Consider the following 21,032-nt stretch of genomic DNA (forward strand, 5'->3'; position numbering starts at 1 on the left):
ATCAATAATAAAGGCAATCATCATTTGCTAAAAACTCCTTCATTTTATATCTGAGGTCTGATATCGTTAACTGTTCTTCATCATTCTGTTCAAGATGTGAACACATCTTTAGAGATGCCTGGTCCTGTTCTTCATCCTTCGGTCGCCCAGATTTTCGACGTTTTGAAAACAAACAATGAGTCTTACTGCCGAAATTGCCATCAAGAATTCGAACACTTCGTTTCCTCGTGACGCAGGACCCACTTTCCTCTCTGTTGTTCTTAAGCTGTATATCGATTGGGTTGGTGTAACGTTTACGACAGTCTATGTGTACTTTTCGACCAGCTATCGCAACAATGTTGTCGCCTCTATTAGTACTGGCAGCATTAATCCCATCAGCACCCTTTTGACGCAGTATACTGGAGGCTTCAGAAGCTTGAATATCCTTGTCACAGATCGTAATTTCCTTGCAGGCATTTTCCCTGAACCCCTTTCTGTGTATCCGTAAACTTCCTCCGACAATCACGGTGGACCAAAACTTTGCCAATGTGAAATAATTGCAGTATGAAATTTACTTTTAAATGAGCACCAACACTAACAATAATTTCATAAAAATTGAATATTTCAGTATTTGTACATCCGCCATTTTGAAAAAAATGGCGGAATTTCGAAAATAGCGGATAACTTTTTTTCACCAAACAATTATCACGGGGATTTTTTTTTGGTCATTGTACACAATGAACAGAACCAATGTGCAAAATTTCAGCTTTACACCAATTAAGTCAAGGTAAAACCCTTCAACGACTGGACTATAACAAAAACTTAATAATTGTGTACTAATGGCTGATTTAATTGTTGTCGCTCTACAACAGGTGCTTCAACCTCTGTTTCAACGGCAATAGTATATTTAAATTTTACATCATATTCACAATTTCATCACATTCATCATCATCAACCAATTTTGAATACAGAACACGAACTAATCCTCATTTTGAAGTGGTGGCCTGTCTGTCGAGAGTTTAGTCTGTCCACACTTCGCAGTGCATGTGCATTGGTTTAGCAGAGTCAAGGGCAGAGTCCATGTTCAGGGTCATAAGATCACGCTTAACGAGCTCCTTCCCAAAAAAACCACATTGATTCCCGACATATCCTCAATGCATTACGCAAGAAAAAACACAATCTGCCCAGTTTTAAAGATCTTTGATATGACCCCTCCTATTTGGCGAAAGTATGCAACAACTGTGTTGACATTGCAGTCACGCACCACTGGAATGTTGAAATCATTGAATCCATTATCCAACCGTGACCATTGGCATACTCTGGGTTCTGCGACTGCAAGCAACCATAACAACCTGACTTGGCAATTGGCATGGACCTGGTTTTGGTTTTCACGTTTAGGACTGCTCTGTACGCGAGGATGGGAGGATTCAGAACTGGTAAAAAGGTGAGTCCCATGGTTGATCCTAGCATCAGATATGAGAAAATAAGGTTCTCACTGTAGGCCTACTAAGCCTTCGGTACTTACGATTAAAATGACACATGTTCCTTTCTCTCAGCTACCTTTCCTTCAGCAACTATAACAACCCAATTTATTACATGCTTGGTAGAGGTGAGCGGTGTTTTTCAACAATCTTAAGCCGAGAGTCAAACCAGTATTGCATGATTGGAAAGCGAGCACCTTAGCCTATCCGCTGTGTCATCCTACATTACCCTATATTTGATTGAATGCAGCAGCGTTCAAATGCTGTGTCTGCAATTGCTCAGATAGATGTTGTGTTGAAGTAAAATTTCTAAAATGTTGATTGCAAAAACTAAAAAGCATTTGTCAGCTATTGCTGGTAATTGTTTTTTTCTGTGGCAAAAAGTGTGTGGTGTAGTTTGTGTGTTCAATTTATTTTTTACTGCTGGCGCAAACATAATGGCACATACAGAACGGCAAAGTAAACATACAATGTGACACCAAAAAAAGGGAAAGATGGCAAAACCCAAAGGTTTAAAATATACATCGATAAAACGGTGTTACCGCTATCTTAAAATTGTACAGCCACCAAACCTAGAAGAGAGATAGAAAAAATAAAACTTTTTTGTGAAAATAGTCCTACAATTAACACAAGGATAATTAAAACTTTATCACACAAAAAATAAATTCAAGACTTTACCACTTTCCTTTTACTTCACTATTTTCCAACCCCAACCTTCAGGGTTAGGTGAAGGTTTCGGTTGGGATTAGAAACTACGGTAGTAAAGCAAAGAGAAGGTGGTCAAGACACAAAACAACTACTTCACCCTATATTCTTAGTCAATTCCAATTTATGACGTATGAACAGAGGTGGGCAGTAGCGCGCTACTTTTTATTTGGAGTAGCGGCTGCAGTAGCGGCGCTATTTTTTTCCAAAGTAGCGGTAGTGGGAGAGACGCTACTTTTTTTCAGTCGCACTCCTGCTACCCGCTACTTTTTAATTTAAAGTGAAAAAACTACTCGTTTTTTTGACAAATCTGGCGTGGTCGAGCAGCTATATAATCGGTTTGGTTGCAAAGTTTCGGTCTTTTGGGAATCTCGTTTTCTAGTGTGGAGCTGCGATCCTGCGATCAAGGTATCCATCCCGTGAAACGTCAGTGCAGAAGGAAACAGCTATTGTGACAGGAGTAAGTCCTTGAGCCTTTCGAATACCGAGTTAAAACATCTGTTCATTAAATACAACACCCCCATTCCTTCCAGTGCTGCGGTGGAGAGACTTTTCTCTGTTGGAAAAGATGTGCTTAAGCCAAAGCGGGAAGAATTTAATGACTCTCATTTTGAAATGCTCGTGTTTTTGAAAGATGCGTAACAATAAATTTCCCTTAGACTTAGAATGTCTTTTCTACAACGATGTTAAAATGACAGTGTAAACGAATGATAACATTCGTTTTCAAGGTCATTTTTGCGTCACTATAGGGACTTGAAGAGTGTTTCCTAGTGTCATTTTAGACAAAAATAGCGGAAGAAGTAGCGGTAGCTCGCGCTACTTTGGTCTGAGCATCGGTAGCAGGTAGCGCGCTACTTTTGTAAATTGGTAGCGGTAGCGCGCGCTATTTTGGTCCAAGTAGCGGGTAGCGCGCTACTTTAAAAGTAGCGGGTGCCCACTTCTGCGTATGAACACTTGCAACAAAAGCGATAACTTAACTGCACAAAAAATAATAGTGACAAGTTTTCAGAACTTTTCACTTTAAACGTATAAACCAGGGGTGGGCAAAGTTGTTCAAAGAAAGAGCTGCTTGTGGATAAACCATAAACACCGGCGAGCCGCAAAATCAGTTGACACAAAATAACAAAACAGCAATAAAATACAATGATTGTTTATCCATATCAGTTTTGTACTTGACTCGTTAATCTCTGAAAATTTGGACGATAAGTTGTTGATGCTGTTCGAATCAATTCTTCCAAGCGTTCGTTTTTCAAGGTTGCAGGATATTTTGATTTTATAAAGTTATAAATTCTTATAAAAATGAATAAATAAATTCTGGTGTTATTTCTAAGCTTCAACAAATCGCTGCTTAGCGACTTTATGAAACTTCCAATTGTTGCAGACTGAACGCAAAATGTGCCAGGAGAGGCACAATGTTGCTTTTGCAACGTCACAATTCCATTGTTTAACAATGGGCTACAGTAACAGAGAGACTTCTTTTTGATCTTTGTATTGTATTGGGTGCAAATTAGATTTTGAGGAAAGTGTTAGTAACAAATTTTAATTTTTACCAACCAATTTTGCTTGCTTAGTTGGCAGCGCGAGATAACATATTTATAAAGTATAATCTTAATTTTTTTGTAATAGGCCTATTACGATTCAATACAAGAGCCACAAAATTTAGGTTGACGAGCCGCATGTGGCTCGTGAGCCGCAGTTTGCCCACCGTTGGTATAAACAATACTATGATGATCGTCTTGGGCTACTGTGTGTTGTGCAGTCTGACCATAGAAAGAGCTCAACACCTGCTCTCCTCGGCCACATCGAAACGGGCATTTGCCTGCGGATGGGTTTCTTTTATGTTCAGTTTTCTTTCTCTATCCTATTATTATTATTATGACTGCTCAATGCTCACCACATAAATATTGGAACTGGCAAATTCAATCCACAACACTTTTCATTAGGCTGTCATTTATTACTACATGTGATGTGTGCTTCTCTCTGTTTTTGTTTTATTTTTTGCTATTTGTTTTTTGGGTTTTGTGGCCGTGCTAAATACTGATATAAAGCCTATTACATGATTTTCCATTCTGGCACGTTTTAAACCTTTCAAGGTTTTGCCACCTTTTCCCGTTCATTAACGTGCTGGTAGGTTTATATCGATTTTTGTAGTTAGTATCTTTTTTGTCCCGAACACGTTAATAACGAAAAATAAAATGATTGATGTCATAAAAAAACAGATTCAGCAAGGTGAAAAGCTCAACAAACTGGCTATTGTGACCACATGAAGACAGGAAAAAGCAACTAAATCAAATGTGAGATACAATTAAATACAATCATTTATTTTACCATTTATTTTAGATAAACTTTGATTTGTCAAGTTCAGTTGAAAATTGTAAAGATTTCACAAAAACAAAACAAAATTTAGCGATTTAAATGCATTTATAATTTCACTTATAAGGTAAACTTAGTGAAAAAAGTTTAAAAAAATTATTTAAAAGCAAACTAAGGTGAAAGATTATATTTGCAACAGTTTTTATGATAAATTAAATCTACAAAAATAAAGCAATTTTCTGATAATACGAATTTTAGTACAAAACGATGTCATATGGTCTGGCAGCACTACTTTTAAAAACAGGTTAGACTATCAGCCAACATTTAATTTTAGTGGCAATTCAACGATAAAATAGCTATAGCTTGAATTAAGGTTGCATTTCAATAATAATTTAATTGTATCTCAGTCGAAAACAGTCTACTTTTGTATACATATGATTTAATTTCCGCTCGTGTAGGCTATGCCTACTTCGTGTCTTCACTTTCTTTTCTTCTCGCCATCATATTTTTTCAAGGTTTCTTTGAGTTGTCTTTTCTCTGAGAGTTCATTATCAATTTTGAAAATTTACGACTGAAGTAACCATGATTAAATTTTCTTCTTGATTTGTCTAAATTTACCTTTTTACCAGGCCTTAAATTTTCTTAAGTCCAATTTTTATATTAGAACATGGAGAGGGAAGGTTTGCTGTTTAATTTTAAAAAGCGCCGGGAAAAATATTGATTGTGTTCATGAAAATAATTTAGAAACCAAAGGTACGTGTAATATCTCCTATCTACCCAACTCCTTAGTTGGTAAAGCTCACACTCACAGCTTTAGAAATAAACCAAAAGGTCAAGAAGTGCTGGTTTTAGATTTAGTGGCATTATAATGTTTCTATTGACAGCTAAAAGCATTTTACATTGGGTTGGTTTTTATTACATTGAAAGTTGCATGAAGATGTAACTATGTTAATAAGTTTTGCTGAAGTTTTTGGTTTGTTAAGTTTAACCTACATAGGCAAGCAGCTAGCTTATTGGTTTGTTCTTTTTACAATTTTGATAACTTTTTTGTGCTATCCTGATACAACTCATGAATTTTTCTGGACAAAATAATAATCTGTATTTTTTTTTGGGAAAAAATACATTATTTTATTAACTTTTTTTATTTTCAACAGTCCATTTAACTTTTCAGCTTCATCAACAGGTTTTTGAGTCATAAATAAAATAATGTTAATGAAAATGTTTTTATCTATCTTTATCACTGCACTTATTTGTAATGCAATTGCCCAAGAGAGCTCACAAGAGATTCCTGAAAATGGATTTTTGAAGCGAGAGTTTAGCTTGAGTAAACCTTATTCAGGTGAGAAAAGACAGCTTAAAACTTTTGTGAAAATTACTTAGATCTAAATACTGGAATTTCAAATATATACCTTTTTTTGACACATGTTTTCATGTTTTATTTAGCTGTATCTTTTTTGCTATTGTCAGCATAGCTCAGTTGGTTGTGCGCTCAACTTTGTGTATGAAAAAACAGAAGATCAAGCAGTACTGGCTTGGCTGTGGGATCTGGGTGTGTGTGCATAAACAAATATTATAATTTTTAGGACCGCTCTCCATTCAGCGGCACCTGGGCGGTAGATTAATTCAGAGCTGTTTTTTTTTCGATCCTTAACCGTTAACCGATTTTTTAGAAAAATGTTCGAAAAAAATATAGTCAATTTGGTCAAAATGTTCGAAAAAAACATTGTTTCTCAGCGAAATTTAATGTTGTAGCTAGTCAGGAAGTGCAAATTTTGGTTTGTATCAGCTACTTTAAAGGAAATATTTTCATAAAAAAAATGACCGAAATAAATAAAAAATGACTGAATTTTTTCAAGTCAATTCGGACAAATGACCGAAAAGTCTCAGCGAAAAAACTCAGATTCAGAGACAACAATCTGAAACGTAGTGAATCTCGATGATTAGGCCTGTATCAGTGGTCCAAAGCTTTTGCAAGTATGCAAAACTGCCAGGATTAAGCTCACAAATAAGCTTTCTCAATCCCGAGGATAAAGGTTTCCACAATCAATTTGGCATGATTGGTTATTAATATACGTATTAACTTAACTCTGTACTGCTTAGGAAATGGGATGACAATGCCATTCTGGGATTTTCGAGACAATGCAATGATAACTAATAATTTTATAAGACTCACGGCGGACATTCAAGCCCAGCGAGGTTCAATTTGGAACAAAGTTGTGAGTTGAATGTTGGTGTGCGGTAGGCTATTGTTTTTGATTCATTTTATCATTGATTTGGCTCATTTTCTAACCAATTTCGATAGTTTAGTAGCACATTTTAAACTAGTGCACCATAAGATTTGCAATATCATGCAAATCCAAATTCAACTTATTGAACCAGGATTATTTTATTCTTTTTTATAAGAAAACAAATTTGGGTTTTAACTTTCCCAACTTTTCCCCAACTTATCATTTGTCATGAAACACCTTTTCTTAATAATTACATGACCAGTTGACTAATTCCGATTCATGGTAGATTTTTGACAAACCCATGAGGTTTGAAGAGTACAGGAATTGTAATCATATGTAGAACATAAAGTCATCAAAATTTTCATCTTTGTAATTTCCTTTGCAATGACCCAATTCTCTAGAAACTTTGCTTTCTGTGTAGACCTACCTACATATTCTCAGCATTGGATTTATTTTGTAGTTGTGTATTTCACAAAAGTTATGCAAATCATCTTTAAGTCTATTACAAATTCGCTTTTAATTAACCTATATTAAAAGTATACTTCTAGTACCGTACTTGTCTGTCTAAAATTACACTCACTCACAGCTGGGTGAATGAACACTGTGTTCATTTTAATGCACAACAGCATCAAACAAACAAATTTTTTTCTCAGCAATGTCATTTGCGGGATTGGGAACTCCAAGTGAACTTTAAAGTTTATGGAAGTGGACGTACCTTAGCGGCAGACGGCATAGCAATATGGTACACACAGGGAAGGATGGTGTCGGGTCCTGTGTTTGGCAGTGAAGACCAATTTCGTGGTCTTGGTGTGTTTCTGGATACCTATAAGAATGGAGATGAAGCAGTATGTTTCTTTTTTTATGTTTTTTTACTTGAAAAGTAGACTTTTAGTTTTGCTTTATATGCTCTTTATAGTAATTTTACTGCCTTTGAAAACTGTTTGAAGTTTTTAAAGCCTGTGCGCTGCTAGTTTGTACAGTATAAAATTAGGCAGCCTAACACCAAAGACAAGAGGTTTAGAAGTATTTTAACACAAAGACAAAAAAATAGATTGAACGTTTTTGGCTCAAGAAATCTAAATAAATTAGCAATTGTTGAAAAATTTGCTGCACTGAAATTGCAAACAGTAGTTTTTATCTGGTTAATGTGCTTTGTTATGACTTATGTTCACTACTTAGTTTTGGAATGAATGCAGCATAGTGAATTACTTCAAAACTTCTTTGCATAGGTAACTTTTCCACAAATCTCTGCAATGATTGGAAATGGTACAGAAAAATATGATCACTTAAGTGACGGCCGATTGCATTCCATTGGGTCCTGCCTAGGTGCCTTCAGGAACAAAGACTACGAAACTCTTCTTCGAATTCGTTATGTGAAGAAGCAATTAACTGTAAGGAAATATAATGTATTTATGCATTAAAGTTTATGTCTTGAATTTCTTTCATTAAAAACGCCACCACTGATGAAATCAGTTTTTTGCTGGTCCTTCGATCAGGAATAGTAACAGAATAGACTCTGGAGCTCAAACAATCAATCAAGTTTATTTCAATGAGCCTCACATTTGGTTTAATGCACAACAGCCGAAGCTATAACATATTAGTTGTCTTCAATCTTCATGTTAAATCTACACCTCAAAGGCACCGAAAAAACATGCGGCTATCCAAGCCAAGGTGCCCCCACAACGGATTTTATTTTTATTTTTTTGAAGATTGAAATGTAATTTTTTGTAGTCATATTTTTAATCTTCGAGTTAATGTTAAACATTATTACAAGGCTTTTTAAACATTATTACAAGGCCGTCAAGGCTTTTTGCTTCTATAGAACACCACTGTATATGCTGTATTTGTATTAAAAAATATCGCTCAAAGATCAATTGAAATGAAGAAAGATCTGTACATCGCATTCATTGATTATAAGAAAGCTTTCGACCGAGTAAAACATACCAAATTACTGGAGATGCTAGATAACATTGGAATTGACGACAAGGATCTACGTATTATTCAAAACCTTTACTTTGATCAAATTGCAGCAATAAAGATAAATCACAACATCAGCGATTGGATATCCATCAAGAGAGGAGTTAGACAGGGATGCGTGCTCTCTCCAAGCCTTTTTTCATTATACAGTGAGATCATCCTCCGATGTCTTGATGATGAAGCTGGCGTAAATGTTGGGGGAAGTAACTTTAATAACCTGAGGTATGCTGATGACACTGTCTTGGTGGCTGATTCGGAAGCAAAACTACAAAATTTGTTGAACAAAGTAAATGAAAGAAGTAAAGAATTTGGAATGGAAATGAATGAAAAGAAAACGGAAACGATGGTAATCACAAAGAAAAAAGAGAGTGAAATTCCAATCTGTCAAATTAAAATGAATGGAACAACTATAAAACAAGTAAAAAGTTTCCGATATCTTGGAACAACAATAAATTGGGACGCCAAAGATGATAAGGAATTCAATATACGTATTGCTCAAGCAAAAGCCTCTTTCCAGCAAATGAAAACAATATTATGCAACAAGAACATATCTTTCACAACCAGATTCAGAGTATTGAAGTGTTACATTTATCCAATTTTTAAATATAATTCAGAAACCTGGACAATTACCAAATCAATTAATAAAAGAATAAGTGGATTTGAAATGTGGGCATTTCGAAAAATGCAGAGGATTTCCTGGACTGACAGAAAAAGCAACCAAACTGTTTTAAATCAAGTCAAACAAACAAACAATCTTCTAAAAAATATCAAAGAAAAACAACTTCAATTTTTAGGACAGGTGCTGCGAAAAGGAAAGTTAGAACATCTCTCTCTCACAGGCAAAATTGAAGGAAAGCGTGCCCAAGGCAGACAACGATTAACTTACTTAAACCAACAAACCGACAAAACTAACACCAACATACACCTAATACACAAAGCAAACAACAGAGAATCCTGGAAACTTTTCATACACGAGGCAGTCAATGCTTGGAATCAAGTGCGACAATAAAGAAGAAGAACACCACTTTAAAATCTAGAATTGCAGCGATTTTAAAATGCCAACATAAAGTGGTTTGATCTGAAAACCTGACATTTCTACAACCAAATACCGTTATAAACATTTACGCAAAAAGCTAACGTAAAGAAGGAAACCTGTTCTTTTTGTTTGTTCAGATAAGTTTGGACGTGGATGGGTTGAACCAGTGGAGGCCATGCATTGATGTGTCTGACGTCATTTTACCAACTGGTTATCATTTTGGAATATCTTCAGCCACAGGAGATTTGGCTGGTAAGTTACACTTGAATTCCAGTCGGTTTTCAAGCGCAGAATGGATTGAAATTGTCCTGTTTTTAGTGAACAGTGCATCTGGAAAACTGTGTTTTACAATGCGCAAATGCGCAATATTTTTTGCAGATAACCATCACGTGATAAGCGTGAAACTGTTTGAACTAGCCGTCGAACGGTCAGAAGCTGAGTTGGATGAAGACTGGTCGTCTGTGAAGCCTGGAGTCAGCTTTTTCAAGCCACCCATAGGTAAAATTTTTAATGATTTGTTGACTGGTAGCTTATTCCAAGTTTTCTAACTGCAAAATTTTTTTTTTACCGTCAAACTTACTACTTTACCTCAGTAAACCGGGTGCTTTATTAATCAGCTACTAATCTGAACCGGATTTTTACGTAACTTACAAGAATGCCACAATGTTCATCTGCCACAATTAATAAAGTTTTTTTGCGGCCTTGACAACGAATGTATTTATTTGGCTTCACCTATAAGGTTTTTCTTTTCGCCAACTACGTTATGAACTGTATGATATCTTGTAAACTAACAAATGCATTGTTTAAGTAATCCACAAGTCAAACATCATTAGAAGACCTCATTAAAAAAATTTGTGTCTTCAAAGTTTCACGTCTTTTGCCCAATCGCGCCATTTTACTGTATTATGTCACTAGAAAACTTTTTCATTGTGAAATAGTTCCTTTAAAACCGTATTTTCCTGTTGTACAGACAACAGAGAATATCATGGAGTTGGATGGTTTCGCAACTCGGCGATGTCTGGCAAGAAAATGTTTTTACTGACAATATGCATTGCTTTCGGCATCGCTGTTTGCGCCATTGTGGGATTTTTAATCTTCAAGAAAGCACAGGAGGAAAAAAGAACACACTTTTATTAAAAACCGACATATTAACATCAGAAAACCCTGCGAAAAAGGGTGCGTTTTCTGCAAAGTCACGTGGTCCATTGTGATATCTGGAAATTTTCGACTTTTGTTTATCATGTGATTGTCGCCAACTCATTCAATTTTATCATAAATTTGTACACACACTTGTAGTATTAGGAGTGTAGTCCAGTTTTTATCCGTTGATGCCAAGTTACCGAGCGTGGCCCGATTCACCTCCAAGGGCCGATTTCACATTTTTTTCGCCTTCACACCCTGCTTATCCATCTGTATAACGCGTCCTCTCTTGTCAAGCCCACCTTGCTGCTTTCCTCCTCAACTTGCATTTTCCACGTTTTCTTGAGTTTACCTTGTTTTCTACGACCCTCCACTCGCAACTCCAGCGCTCTTCTCAAAACATCACCTTCATCCCTTCTCATAGCACACATAACTCCTCACTCCATTTGCCTTCGCCAACTTATCAACTTTCTTATTCAACCCAAGCAAGTTCATACTTTCTTCGGTATTTGTCCATCAGCTTCACTCCACACATTGCCCTCACCATCGCTATCTCAGTTCTTAAAATCGCCAATTCGTTTTCCCGTAAGCGCCATGTCTCACTTCCGTACAGCGTTGCAGATTTCACGCAAATAGTATAAATTCTTCCTCTTATTTTCAACGAAAATCTTCTACCACATAACAACTCTCGTCACTCTCTGAGGGCGTCGGGCTTTTCCGCTCAACCATGCACCAATGGGGAATGGCTTCTTCCTCCTCCTGTGAATGTGGTGCCGAGGAACAGATCGCAGACCACATCATCAATGACTGTACCATCTTCAAGCCACCCAACGGAGTGGAAGGTCTGCGCGTCATGGATGATGAAACTAAAGACTGGCTGCTCTCTAGCAGCCTTCCAGTGTAGTCCGGAAACATCGTGAATCTGGGGTGGTAAAAGGATAGACCCTCGGCCCCAGAAGCTCAGACGACGACGACTCTCTGAGTTTCACCCAACCAAACCATACTCTTGCAGTCACTGCCGCTTCACAACCAACACTGGCATTCAATCTATCTCCTAAAACTAAAACTTTTTGTTATGTGTGTTTTGATTACCTTGCAAGCAATGATTGAAAAACCTTGTCATTTCACAATTTGCATGTCTATTGTCTATGTTTTACAAAAACATTTCTCCTACGCATTTTTTATACAATCCGTGCTGCCACTTGCTGTTAGTAACACTTGCTTGTTGAAAAAGGAAAGCTTTGAAAAAATTTTTTCCAGTTGTGTTAGCTACAGAACAATCTTTTTTACGCAGACATTGCAAGATCAAGCGGCGCTGGTTCAACTCTCGGGAGGGGGGTGTACGTTCGGTCAACGCATTTCAACCAGTCCAACAAAACGTTTTCTTGGGACTGCTCTTCATTCACTGACAACTACACTTCAACAATCGGAAGCTTTACTCTGTCCAATTCAGTAACCGGCCTGCATCACTGGTTCAAAGCTTCAACAAGTATTCGAAACTGCCACAAGCTTTCTCAGTCCGAGGATTGGGATTCAATCAATCAATGATATGTGAAAGAATTCGTAAACAGAAAGGCGACTTGTGTTTGGTGGATTGGATCTGTATCTTCGGACAAGGATTATTCTTGGGCAGTTTTTTGCTGACTTGTAGAGAGGCTTTGAACCTCTAAGGCTAGTGAAGTTTTCCCCCTTGAAGTGTTCTGTGAATTATTCCTTTTAAGTGGAGCTGAATGGAGCAGTTTTTGAATTGCGTTGCTCAAGTGCACACCCCAGGAGTTAAACCAGTGTTACTTGATTTTGCCGTTTCTTCATGTTTCTGCACATTCTTGCAAAGTGCAAAGTCTTGATGGCTAGTGTGGAAGCTACACTGGTATGGTTAGCGAAACACAATGCTCGCTGTTCTATAGTGAGTAGTCAGGTAGTGCTGACGTCAGGAAGATCGCTCCTTTTCAACAGCACATTCAACTAGGCGGACATTTTTGTTTATTTAAATGTTGGTTCACGCCTTAAAAAGTTCGAGTGCATGAAATGCAAGTTTATGTTGTGCAATCTTGCTGTTGCTCTATGACTGACGAAAAATAACCAGTCCAATTTTCGATGAGCTACAGACGTGGTTTGATATTGAAGCGTATTACTTTGTTTTACACTGAGCATATTTCTAAAAGAAACAAAGATAACTTCATTTGCTATTCCTTGTCCTGTTCAATTAGCTGTTTGCTACTTGATGACAAATCTTTGTGATTTCTACCTATGTGAAAGCAGCGATATCGAAATTTTATGTTCTGGTGGCATTTCAACCACCATGTCGTATATTCACGCCGAAAGAAGCGGAAATGTAGTTGGTCACAACGGTAAACCATAATCTCTTCGTGGGAAATTTGTAACATAAATTTCCCGGATCCGTTCGTCTGTATGCAATGACCGAAAGAAACACTCTTCTGAAAAACGTCTATTCAAGAATTGTATTTCTGTAAAAATAGCCTCAAGGCTGTTGAAGAATGGGGGCAACACCGTACCCACTAAAACTACCACCGTCATTCTGGCAGAATAATTCTGCGCGATCCGCCTAAAAAAATGATCCGTAAAAATTTGCGCGATAAACAATGCGATGAAAGTAGCAACACTCGGAAGCTGATAAAATCACTTCTCGTTACCACATCAAAGCAAATCTTATATTTTTTCCATAGCCAAATGAACAGTGAACACAGAAATTTAATAAAAAAACTCGACTTGTCAAAGATAAAGCAACTGCAATTGCGAAAAGTTAGACAAAAAATCGTATCTATTAAGACTGCGGTATGGGATATGGCAAGAAAAGTAAGCATCACAAAAACGACTATAAAAATACTTTCCCGAAATATTTTTCGGAATTTTATTTTTGAATCGTGTTCAGAATTAAATTTCCTTTCCAGGGATGGCAAGCTCGTGGTGGGGCAGACGAAGGAAACGCAAGCAGAATGGTTTAAAAATGGGGTAAATGTCTTACAAATTTAAAAATAAATAGAGATTTTAACGTTTATAGACGCCTTCAATTAGGCGCCTATAAAAATATTTCCCGAAATATTTTTCGGAATTTTATTTTTGAATCGTGTTCAGAATTAAATTTGCTTTCCAGGGATGGCAAGCTCGTGGTGGGGCAGACGAAGGAAACGCGAGCAGAATGGTTTAAAAATGGGGTAAATGTCTTACGTATTTAAAATTAAATAGAGAATTTAACGTTTATAGACGCCTTCAATTAGGCGCCTATAAAAATATTTTCCCGAAATATTTTTCGGAATTTTATTTTTGAATCGTGTTTAGAATTAAATTTCCTTTCCAGGGATGGCAAGCTCGTGGTGGGGCAGACGAAGGAAACGCGAGCAGAATGGTTTAAAAATGGGGTAAATGTCTTACGTATTTAAAAATAAATAGAGATTTTAACGTTTATAGACGCCTTCAATTAGGCGCCTATAAAAATATTTTCCCGAAATATTTTTCGGAATTTTATTTTTGAATCGTGTTCAGAATTAAATTTCCTTTCCAGGGATGGCAAGCTTGTGGTGGGGCAGACGAAGGAAACGCGAGCAGAATGGTTTAAAAATGGGGTAAATGTCTTACGTATTTAAAAATAAATAGAGAATTTAACGTTTATAAACGCCTTCAATTAGGCGCCTATAAAAATATTTTCCCGAAATATTTTTCGGAATTTTATTTTTGAATTGTGTTCAAAATTAAATTTCCTTTCCAGGGATGGCAAGCTCGTGGTGGGGCAGACGAAGGAAACGCGAGCAGAATGGTTTAAAAATGGGGGAAATGTCTTACGTATTTAAAAATAAATAGAGAATTTAACGTTTATAGACGCCTTCAATTAGGCGCCTATAAAAATATTTTCCCGAAATATTTTTCGGAATTTTATTTTTGAATCGTGTTCAGAATTAAATTTCCTTTCCAGGGATGGCAAGCTCGTGGTGGGGCAGACGAAGGAAACGCGAGCAGAATGATTTAAAAATGGGGGAAATGTCTTACGTATTTAAAAATAAATAGAGATTTTAACGTTTATACACGCCTTCAATTAGGCGCCTATAAAAATATTTTCCCGAAATATTTTTCGGAATTTTATTTTTGAATCGTGTTCAGAATTAAATTTCCTTTCCAGGGATGGCAAACTCGTGGTGGGGCAGACGAAGGAAACGCGAGCAGAATGGTTTAAAAATGGGGTAAATGTCTTACGTATTTAAAAATAAATAGAGAATTTAACGTTTATAAACGCCTTCAATTAGGCGCCTATAAAAATATTTTCCCGAAATATTTTTCGGAATTTTATTTTTGAATCGTGTTCAGAATTAAATTTCCTTTCCAGGGATGGCAAGCTCGTGGTGGGGCAGACGAAGGAAACGCGAGCAGAATAGTTTAAAAATGGGGGAAATGTCTTACGTATTTAAAAATAAATAGAGAATTTAACGTTTATAGACGCCTTCAATTAGGCGCCTATAAAAATATTTTCCCGAAATATTTTTCGGAATTTTATTTTTGAATCGTGTTTAGAATTAAATTTCCTTTCCAGGGATGGCAAGCTCGTGGTGGAGCAGACGAAGGAAACGCGAGCAGAATGGTTTAAAAATGGGGTAAATGTCTTACAAATTTAAAAACACATAGAGATTTTAACATTTATAGACGCCTTCAATTAGGCGTCTATAAAAATATTTTCCCGAAATATTTTTCGGAATTTTATTTTTGAATCGTGTTCAGAATTAAATTTTCTTTCCAGGGATGACAAACTCGTGGTGGGGCAGACGAATGAAACGCGAGCAGAATGATTTAAAAATGGGGGAAATGTCTTACGTATTTAAAAATAAATAGAGATTTTAACGCATATAAACGCCTTCAATTAGGCGCCTATAAAAATATTTTCCCGAAATATTTTTCGGAATTTTATTTTTGAATCGTGTTCAGAATTAAATTTCCTTTCCAGGGATGGCAAGCTTGTGGTGGGGCAGACGAAGGAAACGCGAGCAGAATGGTTTAAAAATGGGGGAAATGTCTTACGTATTTAAAAATAAATAGAGATTTTAACGTTTATAGACGCCTTCAATTAGGCGTCTATAAAAATATTTTCCCGAAATATTTTTCGGAATTTTATTTTTGAATCGTGTTCAGAATTAAATTTCTTTTCCAAGGGTGGCAAGCTCGTGGTGAGGCAGACGAAGGAAACGCGAGCAGAATGGTTTAAAAATGGGGTAAATGTCTTACGTATTTAAAAATAAATAGAGATTTTAACGTTTATAGACGCCTTCAATTAGGCGCCTATAAAAATATTTTCCCGAAATATTTTTCGGAATTTTATTTTTGAATCGTGTTCAGAATTAAATTTCCTTTCCAGGGATGGCAAGCTCGTGGTGGGGCAGACGAAGGAAAGGTGAGCAGAATGGTTTAAAAATGGGGTAAATGTCTTACGTATTTAAAATTAAATAGAGATTTTAACGTTTATAGATGCCTTCAATTAGGCGTCTATAAAAATATTTTCCCGAAATATTTTTCGGAATTTTATTTTTGAATCGTGTTCAGAATTAAATTTTCTTTCCAGGGATGGCAAACTCGTGGTGGGGCAGACGAAGGAAACGCGAGCAGAATGGTTTAAAAATGGGGTAAATGTCTTACGTATTTAAAAATAAATAGAGAATTTAACGTATATAAACGCCTTCAATTAGGCGCCTATAAAAATATTTTCCCGAAATATTTTTCGGAATTTTATTTTTGAATCGTGTTCAGAATTAAATTTCCTTTCCAGGGATGGCAAGCTCGTGGTGGGGCAGACGAAGGAAACGCGAGCAGAATGGTTTAAAAATGGGGGAAATGTCTTACGTATTTAAAAATAAACAGAGATTTTACCGTTTATATACGCCTTCAATTAGGCGCCTATAAAAATATTTTCCCGAAATATTTTTCGGAATTTTATTTTTGAATCGTGTTCAGAATTAAATTTCCTTTCCAGGGATGGCAAGCTCGTGGTGGGGCAGACGAAGGAAACGCGAGCAGAATGGTTTAAAAATGGGGGAAATGTCTTACGTATTTAAAAATAAATAGAGATTTTAACGTTTATAGACGCCTTCAATTAGGCGTCTATAAAAATATTTTCCCGAAATATTTTTCGGAATTTTATTTTTGAATCGTGTTCACAATTAAATTTCTTTTCCAAGGGTGGCAAGCTCGTGGTGGGGCAGACGAAGGAAACGCGAGCAGAATGGTTTAAAAATGGGGTAAATGTCTTACGTATTTAAAATTAAATAGAGATTTTAACGTTTATAGATGCCTTCAATTAGGCGTCTATAAAAATATTTTCCCGAAATATTTTTCGGAATTTTATTTTTGAATCGTGTTCAGAATTAAATTTTCTTTCCAGGGATGGCAAGCTCGTGGTGGGGCAGACGAAGGAAAGGTGAGCAGAATGGTTTAAAAATGGGGTAAATGTCTTACGTATTTAAAATTAAATAGAGATTTTAACGTTTATAGATGCCTTCAATTAGGCGTCTATAAAAATATTTTCCCGAAATATTTTTCGGAATTTTATTTTTGAATCGTGTTCAGAATTAAATTTTCTTTCCAGGGATGGCAAACTCGTGGTGGGGCAGACGAAGGAAACGCGAGCAGAATGGTTTAAAAATGGGGGAAATGTCTTACAAATTTAAAAATAAATAGAGAATTTAACGTATATAAACGCCTTCAATTAGGCGCCTATAAAAATATTTTCCCGAAATATTTTTCGGAATTTTATTTTTGAATCGTGTTCAGAATTAAATTTCCTTTCCAGGGATGGCAAACTCGTGGTGGGGCAGACGAAGGAAACGCGAGCAGAATGGTTTAAAAATGGGGGAAATGTCTTACGTATTTAAAAATAAATAGAGATTTTAACGTTTATAGACGCCTTCAATTAGGCGTCTATAAAAATATTTTCCCGAAATATTTTTCGGAATTTTATTTTTGAATCGTGTTCAGAATTAAATTTCTTTTCCAAGGGTGGCAAGCTCGTGGTGGGGCAGACGAAGGAAACGCGAGCAGAATGGTTTAAAAATGGGGTAAATGTCTTACGTATTTAAAAATAAATAGAGATTTTAACGTTTATAGACGCCTTCAATTAGGCGCCTATAAAAATATTTTCCCGAAATATTTTTCGGAATTTTATTTTTGAATCGTGTTCAGAATTAAATTTCCTTTCCAGGGATGGCAAGCTCGTGGTGGGGCAGACGAAGGAAACGCGAGCAGAATGGTTTAAAAATGGGGTAAATGTCTTACGTATTTAAAAATAAATAGAGAATTTAACGTTTATAAACGCCTTCAATTAGGCGCCTATAAAAATATTTTCCCGAAATATTTTTCGGAATTTTATTTTTGAATCGTGTTCAGAATTAAATTTCCTTTCCAGGGATGGCAAGCTCGTGGTGGGGCAGACGAAGGAAACGCGAGCAGAATGGTTTAAAAATTGGGGAAATGTCTTACGTATTTAAAAATAAATAGAGATTTTAACGTTTATAGACGCCTTCAATTAGGCGCCTATAAAAATATTTTCCCGAAATATTTTTCGGAATTTTATTTTTGAATCGTGTTTAGAATTAAATTTCCTTTCCAGGGACGGCAAGCTCGTGGTGGGGCAGACGAAGGAAACGCGAGCAGAATGGTTTAAAAATGGGGAAAATGTCTTACGTATTTACCAGTGGTGCCTGTTCTGGTGCTATGAAGTCTAATACAGGGTCGAGTGGTGCCGGTCTTGTTGTTGTGAGGTCTGCTAAAAGGACGAGTAGTGCCGGTCCTGTTGTTGTGAGGTCTGGTACAGGGTCGAGTGGTGCCTGTTCTGGTGCTGTGATGTCTGCTTCCGGTACGAGTGGTGCCTGCTCTGGTGCTATGAAGTCTAATACAGGCTCGAGTGGTGCCGGTCCTGTTGTTGTGAGTACTGGTACAGGGTCGAGTGGTGCCTGTTCTGGTGCTTTGATGTCTGCTTCCGGTACGAGTGGTGCCTGCTCTGGTGCTTTGAAGTCTAATACAGGGTCGAGTGGTGCCGGTCCTGTTGTTGTGAGGTCTGCTAAATGGACGAGTTGTGCCGGTCCTGTTGTTGTGAGGTCTGGTACAGGGACGAGTGGTGCCTGTTCTGGTGGTATCAAATCTGACACATGTACGAGTGGTGCTGGTCCTGTTGTCGTGAGGTCTGCTAAAAGGACGAGTAGTGCCGGTCCTGTTGTTGTGAGGTTTATGACAGATGTGTTTTTTGTTTCAGAAATCATGATTTGGTAGAACCAGCAGCAGTTGAATCTCTAAGCAGCGGCGATACAAAATTTTACAATGGCCATGCTAACATGTATTGCAAGCACTCGCGTTGTTGTGAATGCTCAGTAAAGGGGACCATTCGTATATTTTCGTACGTTGATAAAGTTGAAATAGTCGTAAGTGTGAAGGGGAAGCGTAGCCATGAATCGCATTGCGTTAAACGAAGGCCGGTCGCAGGAGAACAACGTAAATTACTTATGGAACAATTACAATGTAAACATCCTAGCGAAGTTGGCCAAAAGTTGGTAGATGACTTAACTGAAGATGAACTATTTTACGGAGCGTATAACTTTGCTCCTGCCTCGTCTGTTTTGAGAAATATAAAAAGTGAAGGTAAGCTTTGCAATAGATACTCAAAAAATTGGATGTATAACACCAATCGCCTGAGATACGAGTTTGAAAAGAAAAATCGAACCTTTATAAGACAAATAACTACACATCCACCAGGAGTTATAATGTATTCAAATGCACAAGTGAAACTTTATCGGGATTTATGCCCCATTGATGTAGTTTATTTCGACGCAACTGGAAGTATAGTCAGAAAACAAGAAGGTGAAAAAGACTTTCAAATTTATTCGCTTTTAGTGAGAAGCCTATACACCGGGGGTCCAGCGCTCCCGGTGGCAACAAACATCGCAACAACTCATAATTCTGAGAGTATACGGAGTTTTCTGGGAAAATTTTTAATGGACACTGTAAAAATTTGCGGGAAAGTAAAAAAGCCGGCATTGATGATGATTGACAGTTCCATGGCTATGTGGAATGCTGTATTAAGTGCTATGTGCAATGAGACAAGGTTAGGTTATTACAACAGATGCTGGAGAGTAGTTACAGGCGAGGCAATAAGAAAAAACGTTCGTTCACAATTGCTTGAGTCATGCCATGCGTGCAGCTAAAGTTATGGCAAAAAAACATTACAAACATAAACAACACAGATTGACTGCAATGCATTGGATTTCGTTGTTATTTGCATGTACAACCCTGCGTGAACTGGACGAAATAATGGAAACCATTATTTGGGTAACCAATTGCGAACGAACGTCTTTTCAAGTGGACTATCATTTTAACAGACTGCATCAAGGCGTTAAACCTTACGAAACTAAATCAAAAGTAACAAATGAAATTGAAGAAACCGATGTAAACGACCTGACTGACCATTTTCATACCAGCATGCGTGAGGATCAAAGACAAGAATTGAAATCTCCATTTTACTTACGCTACCATAACCGACTTGTCGCTTTTTTAGATTCTAATAACTTTTCGTATCACCTTAACCATTGCAATTCAAAGCTAAAGCACGAAAATTTTTATATGGACAAAACCTTTTGTTCCCAACTCATTCGAATTGTTTTAAGTCGAATTAGTACAACTTCGCAGCTAATTCTGGGAGACTTATCCCGGCATTCGTCTCATCATCAATGCCCAAATGATGAACTCCACTTTCGGTATTCCTCTTGGTTTAAAAATGTTATTTCTTCCGAATTAAGAAATATTTCTCGGGATAACTTAACTCAAGGAATCATTGAGCAGCATTTTTGGGATTTGAAACAAATTTATTTAAAAGGAAAGCGAGTTGTAAGTATCGATAGTTTTGTGGAACAATATGAAAATGAAATCAGAACTAGTGAAAAAATATACTCTGCACATTATATCCACCAAGGTTACAGAAAACCTCACATTTCTTCCAAAAACAAAAGCGACCAAACATTGAAAGATCAGTCAAACCATTGCACTAGTCTGGTAGTTTCTAAATTTAGAAAACCAAAAAAACGTCGTTCAACTGGGTTTTACACTAACAATGAATCAAAAAAGCATATTCGATACGTCAATGTCATAAGTGACTCCATGTCCACATCGGCTGTTTATAAAAACACTGCT

At 36.8% G+C, this 21,032-nt stretch overlaps 2 protein-coding genes across 2 annotated transcripts in view; one reads left to right on the forward strand and one right to left on the reverse strand.

Moving 5' to 3' along the window:
* The first annotated feature begins 1,405 nt into the window (after positions 1-1,405).
* On the forward strand, positions 1,406-13,277 carry LOC145781856 (vesicular integral-membrane protein VIP36-like). Its single transcript, XM_082593538.1, has 8 exons — positions 1,406-1,423; positions 5,650-5,817; positions 6,579-6,694; positions 7,360-7,551; positions 7,936-8,097; positions 9,857-9,971; positions 10,098-10,217; positions 10,690-13,277. Exons 2-8 carry the CDS (start codon positions 5,685-5,687, stop codon positions 10,854-10,856), a joined length of 1,005 nt encoding a protein of 334 aa, XP_082449664.1. The 5' UTR covers positions 1,406-1,423; positions 5,650-5,684; the 3' UTR covers positions 10,857-13,277.
* LOC145781854 (uncharacterized) overlaps positions 7,984-21,032 on the reverse strand; it is a 40,612-nt gene continuing 27,563 nt past the window's right edge. Inside the window, exon 15 of the transcript XR_014290795.1 lies at positions 7,984-8,095. The gene's annotated coding sequence lies outside the window, so the exon portion shown is untranslated. The remainder of the gene's footprint in view (positions 8,096-21,032) is intronic.

The sequence above is a fragment of the Aplidium turbinatum genome, chromosome 13, assembly GCF_918807975.1.
Source record: "Aplidium turbinatum chromosome 13, kaAplTurb1.1, whole genome shotgun sequence".
NCBI lineage: Eukaryota > Metazoa > Chordata > Ascidiacea > Aplousobranchia > Polyclinidae > Aplidium > Aplidium turbinatum.